Consider the following 10,627-nt stretch of genomic DNA (forward strand, 5'->3'; position numbering starts at 1 on the left):
ACATTCACTCCAACGCAACGATCTTTTACAATATCAACGTATTAATAAAACTACCGCACATGTTCAGAAAGCAAGCCATCGCAATTGCCGCATGGAATTCAGCAGGAATGTACTAAGACGCCCATATTAGAGCCTTGGTATTTCACCTCGGACGCGCATTGTCTAAAAATAGCTCCCGAGCCCCGTTTACCGCTCTTGGTCAGCCGCGAGATGATTGGAAAAATAATAGACCGATCGTAAAATCTCCGATTCGCAAAGGCGGGGAGAGGCTAAGATGCTTCGTTGGAATACTAAGAGCAAAAGTAACCGCCCTAAACCGTAGTCTAATCGATTCAAAGTGTTAATCGAGGTGGAGGGATGCACCACAACGCTCTCTTGCGGTTTGTCAACAGGCACCCAAGTGCTTCCTATTCTTCCAGGCTCCTGTGCTTGATCGTTGGCACTTTGCCTCGCTCGCTCCTCTAACTCAAATCCACTCTCATGGAGATTGTGTGTTTAGTTAACGCGTTAGGTGCGTCCGGTCGAACCTGGCCATCTTAGGCGATAGAATAAGCGAAAGAAGCGATATGAGGGAGAGAGAAGCGTTTCCATGTAAGACAGAGAAAGCTGAGAACTAAAATCGCGCTAGGTTACTAAATGAAGTTGACGGGTGATATAATTGCGCCTGCTCAGTAAGCGGTCAAAAGAAAATTAATGTGGGAAAGAGATAGGCAACAGGGGAGGGAAAGTCCTCTGAAGGGGATGAATAGCAGAAAGAAGAAGTGGCAGGACACCGTTTAAATGCCAATGTCTGTAACACATTTCTTTAAAAATCTCGTGCTCGTTTGCTAGCATCCTTCATGGGATGATGGTTACGTGCGTTTAAACCTGTGGATTGATTTCTTTCGCTCAAACCACGCTACACCATCGCGCACAAACACACACACACACACTATCCGTAGTGGCGCACAAAAGAGTGCTACTATTGTCTCGAACCAAATCAACCCACTGCATTCCTTCCCCCAACCACCTGTATTGCACCACCGATGCAAGCGATGCACCTGAATGAAGTTCACTCATTCCAACCGTATCAACCTTCCCTCGATCGGCCCATTTCGTGGCGAGCAACGCTACTTTTTTGCGTGCATGGTGGGAGGAAGGTGATGGGGGGGGGAGGGTTAAAGGGAAGGGAATCCAGCGATGCAGGATGCTGCCAATTTCTGCACACACGACGCCGTTCGAGTACCGTGAGTCATTTTTCTTGGATCATTTTCCCACCGCGCACTGTGGTGGGTGAAGAGGAAGGGGGGGGAGTGCGGTGAAGGGGAATGGGGGGGGGCGTTGGGGCAGAGGGTATGCAACAATACCAGTGAGTGAGAATTCATTCAGATTCTTGCCAGCTTAGTGACAACATCTCCCCGTGCAGAGGGCAGCCAAGCGAAAGTGAATTTTGAGAATTTTGAGTTTAGCATTTCTTCATCTCGCTCTTCTTCTTGCTTGTGTTTGTGTGTGGGGTGCGTGCGCTTTTAACAGCAAGTGAACCGAACTCGTGAACGTGCGTGTGCGGAAATTGATCGTATCAAAAGCAGATAGCTCGTGAAAAGCGGTTTCGTGTGTCTCAGTGGTGTTAGAACGTCCTTTTACCTCTAACCTTTACACGATCTTGCCACGATCACGCGAAGAGGGTGGGGAAAACCCCTACACGGAGTGGGTATTTCGGGAAAGTTCATGGTAGAATGCACTACAATCACTGCCACCAGCCGTACGATCCCGATCAACACCAGCACCAAGAACATCAAGAACATCAAGAACACCGACAGGGCGAACTCTGCACGCTCGAGCAGCGTATGTACCAGCAAGGGCAGTACACCCTAAAGCGCCCTCCACCACATCACCAGTGGCCGGCGTTATACGGCAGGCTGCGGTACTACAGCGAGAACGAGCTGGCGGAGCAGCAGCTGCACGGTGATGCTGCTGCCCCCGGAACCGGCTGTCACCACCGGAAACCTCGCAGCGGATCGGCTGGTCCGCTGACGGGTAGGGGTGTGTCGGCCGGGGGTGGGGTGGGGCCTGTGGAAGGTCCTACCGGAGGGCATGGAGGCGCACGGTTGCTGAACTGGATGCGCAATGCTCCGGGTCTGCGTAAGCTGCGGCTGCGTCGCTGGAACTCGACCGGCTCGTGGGTTAATATCGTACGGGGTTTTTTCCTTCTGCGTGTGTGCGTGCGTGCGCGCGCGTGTGTGTGTGCTAGCAATTTTCCCACCCACTTCGATCCGTCACTGACCTTCATTTCACCTTTTGTCCACCATCCATCCATCACCAATCGTCCCGATTTTCCCTCAATTTGTTTGATGCTTTGAACCCGCTCCAACTGCAGTACTAACCGTGTGCGTGCGTGTGTTTGTTCTTCTCTCACCCACAGAGCCCGGAACCGTGCGGCAACATCGATCTGGCGAACTTCCACGTAACGGAAGGCAACTACACGAAGCGGAAGAATGTGTTCAAGCTGACGACGGCCTCCGTGGGTTCGTATTGCCCAATAGAGGTGGCCACGGCGGCCGGTTTTGGCCATGCAGAGGTTCACCGGACGCAATCCGCCACGGGGTTGGCCAGTGTGAGCGGTGTTGGTGGCAGTGGAGGCGTTGCAGGTGGCATCACGCGTGGAGCGGCAAATCGCAGCGCGTCCACGGTTGGGCTGCCGGGGTCTGAGCGTGAACTGCTGCTGCAGGCAGATAGCCACAGCGATATGCAGCAGTGGATGGAATCGCTGCGAAGTGTCTGCGGTGGAGGTAGTACTGGTCAGCTGCACAGCCCTGTAAGTACTCGCAGAACGCATGAATGGGTGCATTGTTGTGTTGCCGGAGCGATGCTAAGTTTTCAGGGTGAAGTGACTCATAAATTAGGAATAGAGAAGACACGAGACTTTTTGTTCTTGTCGCAGGCGCATCTAGCTCTTGAATATGTCAAGAAATCAGAAGGCATCATGAGCAATTTGTTTTTAAATTATGCTTTCTGGAAGCAATCCACCGTATCAATTGCTTCTGGGGACAGAATAGACGTTTGGTCTATTTTTAGATCCAACATATTAACCTAGTTTTAGGTTTATCGCGACTGGATCATGTTCCGCTTTCCAACACGTATCCGTTGTTTTTTTCTAACATTTGAGAACACTCAGCGAAATATGTTGAGTCACACACAAATGTCTCAATAACAATGCAATATCAATAATGAAAGCTATCATAGCTGGAAATGAGAGGTTTATTTGCACTTGAGCTACTTAAAACATTTAAAGATCTTTAGGATGTCTGGATCTGAATGCCAGGGACTTGCGTATTTTTTTCATGATCAAGGTCACCTTATAGCACGTGTGCCCACGACAAAAGTCCCCTAGCTTAGCTGTCGAACACCAACGCCTCTCGGTTCTCTTAGAGGCATTACCGATAGCGAAGTCAGCTCACTCAAGGCATACAGCGTCAAGTGTGACTGACACCGACGTGAGCTACCCGGATTCAGGGAAGGTGTCGTTAATTTGCTATCAAAACGCGTGTCCAGGTAGCGAACGTGAAGAGAGAGAACATCTTATCAGCGCTATCAGCGCGAACCGGCAACCAGCTCCGATAAGTGAGTCCGTCGATAAGAAAGAACTCGATGTAGACGCGTGCAAGCACCATCCGATAACACCCGGGGACAGTACGTCTAGCGCCGGCCGATGGATCTGATCCTGACGGCTCCTATTCTGCGGCAGTACTTCGATGGGATCCCTTCTCGGGACGTGGCTGTCATCTACGAGGATGTCCAGAGGCACCTGCGTGAGCTGGTACTACTGCCAGCGTCGCGAACTCGAGTGGGCTAGCTAGAGAGCAGAACAGGAGTGTGAGAACGCTGACTAACCCCGTGTTGTGTCTACTTCTACAGGTATACCTGAGCGGGCGTGGTGGTCAGCAGGCGGAACCACAACGGATTGCGGCCCAAACCAGCGTACAGGTGCACGGTAGCAGCAACAGTGGCGACGACTTCTCACCGGTGTTACCTGCGAAATCCCACCGGAAGTACGCACTTGGATCACGCTCTCCATCCGGTCAATCGCCAGTCACGAAGAGTCGGAAAACACCCCAAACTGGATGTAGTTCGCCCACTGGCAGCACGGATGCGTCGATCGGTGCCATCACGACGGCTTCCAATCAACCTCAAAGTCAGTACCATCAACCACCCCATCTAACTCTGCAACAACAGCAGCAACAACAGCAGCACTTCAGCGGCACGAAGGATAGCTCAGATCGCGAGACAGGTTCACCTAAATCCAAGACCTGGAAGGGTATTGTAGCACGGCAGTTCCGCAAGATGCAGGGACAACCGCCCGGTTCGGCAACTGGAACAGAGATGCTCACACTTCCGGATGGTGCCTCGATCAACGTGCCACTACAGCACTGCCCGGTGTCGGATGAGAACCCTTACGTGCCTCTTGTGCTAGCTAAGTGTACCGGCATCGTGGAATCAAAAGGTCTTGGTGTGGTAGGGATCTATCGCATCCCAGGTAACACTGCCGCCATCACACAGCTGACGGAGATCATCAACCGTGGGTTGGACGAAACGGCTCTACGTGATCCGCGCTGGGAAGATGTCAACGTGGTGTCCTCACTGTTGAAGTCGTTCATTCGCAACCTTCGCGAGCCACTGCTTCCGAATGAGCTGTACGGTGGGTTTATTAGTGCCGACAAGCTAAGTGGGCAAAGGCGATTGCTTGAACTACGCCAACTACTTCACCGAGTGCCACCGATGAACTACGAAACGCTGAAGCATTTGATGAGGCATTTGCATCGTGTCAGTACCCACAGCGAGGAGAATCTGATGGATCCACGCAATCTAGCGATCGTGTTTGGGCCATCTGTGGTCCGGTCGGCCAATGAGTCGCTCGAAACGGCCGTCAAGGACATGCGCCACCAGTGCCAGATCGTTGAAGTGCTCATCAACTACGTGAGTAGACTGTTGGGTGTTGCACGTACTATCTGTCGGAACTAATATGTCTTTTCCCAAAACGCAGTATCAATACTTCTTCGAGGACGGGCTGTTGCCGAATGTGGATGAGAGCAAAACCGCGACCGGTACTGTCGTTGATTCCGGCCTGGATGTGCCCTCGACTTCGCTGCTGCTTGATAACGTCTCCAAAATTGAGCGTGAGTATCTGGCGCAGATTATCAGCCAGGATTTCGTTACTTAACCTCGCTTTACGCTCATTCCAGCGTTTAAAGAGCAGTCGAAGGAGAGCAGCTCCGGTTTTGTGGCCCACATTGTGCAGGCCGCTAACCGTAAGATACGACGTACGGCACAACGGAAGAGCACTATGTCCTCGACCACTCCCGATACGCTTTCGCTCGACAGCACCACGGTAAGCCATCTTGCTGCCTGAACTTCTGGAGATCATTTGACTAAGCTTCTCTTCGCTTTTTAGTCGGCGGAGTCGAAGGAACAATCGTCGCGTGTCATCCGGCGGTACTTGGAGCTCGGACCAAAGGGAGGACCAGTTGTTGGTGCCGGAACCAGTGTCGGTTCCGGAACCGGAGGTAGCGATCGAACACTGGCCGTGCACGAAACCGCTGGTTCGGTCGGGACCGGATTAAGCAGTGACCCGGCTGGTGAAGACAGCCTGTTGCAGATGCACCACCACCATCATCATCATCACCATTACTACCATAGCAGCCGGCATCATGGCAGCCAGGGCAATGACGAAGGCTCATCAGTATTAATCCGCTCCTCCGAGGACGACTCGAATGACAGTGCCTTCGCGGACAACGGTAAGCGTTGGGGCGGATGGGCTGCTGGGCCGGCACTGCCCCGCTGGTCTTAGGTGTCTTCCTTCCTCGTCGTCCGTCCGTCCGTCCGCTCCCCTTCCACCCATCCCATCTATCGTCCTTCGACTCGGAACCGGTCGGTTCTCGTCCTGGCTCCTTCCGTTTCACTCTCAGTTCGACATCTGCATCCGTTTCGCATCTCATCGCACTGCATCCGCGGAGCACCAAACACCGTCGCGACCAGCCAACACACCCACCGGAGCAAGGAGCCGGACGGGAGAAAGAGAGAAGGAGAGAGAGAGAGAGAAATGGCAGCCGAGAAGAAGGACACGCAAGAGGTTCTGCCTCGTGAGATAGTGCTGTTTTGTGTGCATGAAAAAGTGACCTCGCTGCGTGAAGGGCCGCACCGAGGGAACGTATCTCTTTCTCGCTTTTCTTTTCTCTCCGCCACCTTCCACCACACCCTCACTCCACGCGATCTCCGCGGGACACCCATCAGCCCCACCGTAAGGACGAACACGTACGTCCGAAGCAACCAGCGCGGAGATGGCCTGAACGTCCCATTTACGGGTAAACCACTGAACTTGAACGATCGTGCGTGCGATGTGCTGCTCCTTGCGTCGTGTAATTGACCGTTACGCCCACGTGTGTTTGCTAGTACGCGCTGTTGGCTGTTTTCTAATTTGTATTTTATTTTTGCGAGCCACTATTTCACGCTCAGCCCAGCGCATGCAGATGCATCCTTGTTTCGTTATACATCTTGTTGCCCTTTCTTTTCTTTTTTCTTTTTTTGCTCTCTCATGTCGCTGGTCAACCTCTAAACCAAGCTAACCGACGTGACCTTATGATGCGACAGCGTGAGCTGGGTGCTAACATAACCTGTTAGACTGACTGACCTGTTAGAGCGCATGTGCCACTCGCATTTACCTAATAACGACCCTTCCTGAAACGAAATAATGGCTCGTTGATCCCGATGGTTGGGTTTTCTTGCGAGTAAAACGGCAGAAAGCAAAATACCATGGCTGTTTAGTTGGTTTGTTGGAGCAGATCGCATGTTCACGACTGTACCTTTTTAAATGCTGTACAACTTGTACCCGCCCCCGTTGCTGGCAGTAATCCCTTAACTGCTTGTCGTACGTTTGACTAATTAATCATTCTAACATCACAACCAGAACTGGCCATATCATCTTGTGCATCTTGTGGCTTGTCTGAGGTCGAGAGTTGAGAATGTTAAATGTCACTAACCTTAATTCGCTAACGTCCTGCATCATTTTTGCACCTTCAGTGTCCTTTGACCATTTTTGGCAAGGTTAGTTTTTTCTCATTTACTCCTCCCCCTCTCCCCCTCCCCTCTCTCATGCCCTTTTTGTCACATATTGGCGCCTATCCTTCTTTATGAAGGGGTTACCCTGGCCACTAGACCCAAAAGCGTGCTCACTTACATCACCCGGTCCTGTTCCGTGTGTCCGTATCATCCTGCGAGTTTATTGCTTGTTGTGTTTCGTAGTAGCTGTTATGTTCATTTTGTTTGCCCGATGGTAGGAGTGCCCTGTCATCGACAGTTCTTGTGCCACTAACGCCATTTCCGGTATCTTCCATATGCAGGATCCATGTCGCTGAATACGGTGACCATCGCGCTGGACAACAAGCTGCGGTCGCTGCGTGGTTCTTCCATCGATTCGGACCGTGACCAGGCGCTCGAGAGTGATGGCGAGCTGAGCACGAGGTACGGTAACGGACATCACTCGCTGCACCAGCAGTGGAGTCATATGGGTCGATCGTCACGTCCGCTCACACTCGGCGAGAACATTCCGTACGCGGATGAGTCACCAGAGCGGCCATTCATTCAGAGCCGCTCGAAACCACCCCGTAGCTCGGGTTCTGGTACGAACAGTGAACGCGTCAATGGTAACAACAATAACTACGAAGAGACCAACGCAACACCGGCTAGTGTCGTCTCACCTGGGAAACAGCAGTTGAAGAAGGCACTGACTGGTAACTCGCAGAAATCGATAGATAGCGGTGGAACAGTTAACTCGAGCACCAACAACAGCTGTCTGACGCTCGTGAATGAAGCGGATGCGACGCTGGATGCAGGTGGTGCTGGTGCAGCAGGTGAACACCATGAGGATGATGAGCAGCAGCAGCAGCAGCAGCAGCAGCAACAGCAGCAACCACCTCCAGTAGGCAAAGGCCGAAATGTTTCACTCAGCTCGGATGAAACCGATACATCGACGACGAGCAACCCACGCGAGAAGCTAACCGCGGCAACGTACCGCATCGATACGGAGGTGTTGAAGAAGATGAACCGCATCCTGACGCAGCTCGAGCGGAAGGCCAACAACCTCGAGCGCAAGTTCAACCTGAACCGATCGCTTTCGCTCAACTACAAGTCACCTAAGGCGGTTGACTGTTGCTGCTCGCATCACGGGCTACCCGTTACACACTCGTCCCAAGCACCCCTGGCACACTGTTGCCAGCATCAGCAACAGCAGCAGCAACAACAGCTCATCAGCAACAGCATCAACAACAACAGCGCTAGCTGCCATAACCACAACGGCGCTGGTGGAGGCGCGATCGTGAGCTTACGATCCCGTTTGTCCTTGACCAAGGACGAAAAGACGGACAAGAACATCAACCGGCGGCGTCAGATCCACGACACGCACACTGGCGCACCGGCTACGAGTGGCAGCTGTGCGATGGTGCCGGGTGGCAATGGTAACGTTAGCAATGACAGTAGCAGCTGTGGTGAACCGTGTGGACCACAGATCATCCTTACACCGGCGACGGTAGCGCCCCCGACGGCAAACGCCGCAACCCGACAGCGACGGCATGTTGGTAGTCGTTCGATCCGACGGCGACACACCGTCGGTGGTACGCATGATTACTACTCGAACAAGATCAACTCCCAGCACCATCAACACCACCATCATCACCACCAACATCATCATGCCGGCGGACAGGGATGCTGTCCGGTGCCGCAGCACTAGAACCCCTTCACCGTGCAGGGGGGCGTTAGGACACTTGGGTACAATAATCGTTTAGGTTAGCCATTTTTTTCTTCTTCGCCCCACTTCTATTACACTTTAACACACTCACACCAGTGTGGGAGGTACCGTGTGCAATTACGCGGGCACGCGCTATGCGATATAAACGACACGATCGTGCTTCCGTGCGCGACATACGAGCGAAGTAGGGCACGTACACGATGCATACGACGCAACTACATAACTATACATATGCATATATATTCTTTCGAAGTAAGAACGCGCAGGAAAAAGCGTAACATGCCCGGCCCGGCCGGTGGAAATAAGGAGAGGAGCGTCTCTAGTTGGTTAGGTTAAATTCGGTAAATAGACGAGGAATTTCACACGAAGTGGGTGAAAGTTTTTCCTCCAGTACGTGTGAACATATTTGGATGAAACATACGTACGCACGCACGCACACACACACTCATACATACACGCATACATAGAGAGATATTTACGGGAGAGCAAAAGCGAGCGTGGCGGAAACAAAATTGTGATAACTACTAAATGCTTAAAAACGATTGGAAAACTTTACTAATATTATTATTGCTCGAATGTGGACGCTGTTCAGTCCCTCTGTTATGTTTATTATTATTGTGTTGCTATTGTCTACTGCACCGCTCCACGTGTTTGAATCCCGTCTATGCTCCCAATCTGTGTGTGCCTGTGAGAATTTCTTTTTTGATGTATAAAAAGCCACCACTACCACTCCTGCAAGCGGCAGGATGTGTAGTTTCGTTCGCTCCCAGCTAGTAATCCCCATCACCTATATCCTTTTCCTGCGTTTCCCTCCCTCTCCTCATTAGTAATTGAGTGTGCATTAATGAGCTAATCGTGTGTATGTGTGTATTGCGTTACATTATCGTATATATGCAAGTATTTTTTAATCATAACTGTACGTGTTTATGCGTGTTTTGTCTCGGTGTGCGCGTCGGTCGACGTCTCAATAAAGTAAACCATTTTGTAGCAGGAACGTGGTTAGGACGAATAAACGTAGTAAGAATACTTTCTCCCCTCCACTTCTCCGGGCCGGGCGCTTTCGTCGGTGTGCGAGTCTCAGCGACACTTCCGTCGTGCGGAAAGCTTTTCCCCACACGGGCGCAAGGAGTGGGTCAACGGAAAATTCCAAGGCTCGAGGCCGTGTGCCGCGGTGGGTGATCAACGTGTATGTGTGTGTGTGCTAGCACGGGCCCGGTTGACGGCGCCATTTTCGAACGATTTTCCAGCCGCTTTTTTAGGCAGCGTTAGCGATTAGTGCGATTGATTGGTAATAGTTTAGTGAACAGCATACAAGGAGGCACCCTCACACACATACGTGCGCGTGTGCGTGAACGATCGGAGAAGTGATATTAATTGCTAATAAAAATCGAAATACAAACAAAAATATTGTATTGAATGGCATTCTTTGAAAGAACCTTTAGAAGCAGCAAATTAGAAGAGAAATGTTTGCTTTGACTATTGAGCGCTCAAAATAAAGCTCTATATGTTAAAAGAGATGAATGGACTATGTGTTTGTTTGACCTTGTTATCCTTGCGGGTTCCTCATGCATTTCGATAGAACATTTAGCCTAACACGAAGCTGTGAAAAGCGTTGTCCTGTCGATTTCTAAGCCAATTAAATTACTTTTATTAACAACAACTTTAAAAACATCAAACATACATCAGAAGTGATGTGAAAAAAGAAACGAGCAAAAAATGCCGTCCTTGAATTCATGCAAATTCTCGTCACTGGTAAAAGGAGAAGAAATCTGCTGGAAAATAGTACTTCTTTCGATCGAATCGTGAAAACTACCTCAATTTTCCACGTGCTTTATTCCACGAAAGTTTTCC

General features: G+C 51.1%; 1 protein-coding gene across 1 annotated transcript in view; it reads left to right on the forward strand.

The window, feature by feature from the left end:
- LOC128728913 (uncharacterized) overlaps positions 1–10,164 on the forward strand; it is a 28,706-nt gene extending 18,542 nt beyond the window's left edge. Inside the window, exons 12-17 of the mRNA XM_053822563.1 lie at positions 2,402–2,794; positions 3,895–4,953; positions 5,021–5,153; positions 5,220–5,365; positions 5,429–5,771; positions 7,374–10,164. Coding sequence (XP_053678538.1) covers positions 2,402–2,794; positions 3,895–4,953; positions 5,021–5,153; positions 5,220–5,365; positions 5,429–5,771; positions 7,374–8,758 — 3,459 coding nt within the window. The 3' untranslated portion in view covers positions 8,759–10,164. The remainder of the gene's footprint in view (positions 1–2,401; positions 2,795–3,894; positions 4,954–5,020; positions 5,154–5,219; positions 5,366–5,428; positions 5,772–7,373) is intronic.
- The last annotated feature ends 463 nt before the right edge of the window (positions 10,165–10,627 follow it).

This window comes from Anopheles nili, chromosome X (assembly GCF_943737925.1).
Source record: "Anopheles nili chromosome X, idAnoNiliSN_F5_01, whole genome shotgun sequence".
Classification (NCBI taxonomy): Eukaryota; Metazoa; Arthropoda; class Insecta; order Diptera; family Culicidae; genus Anopheles; species Anopheles nili.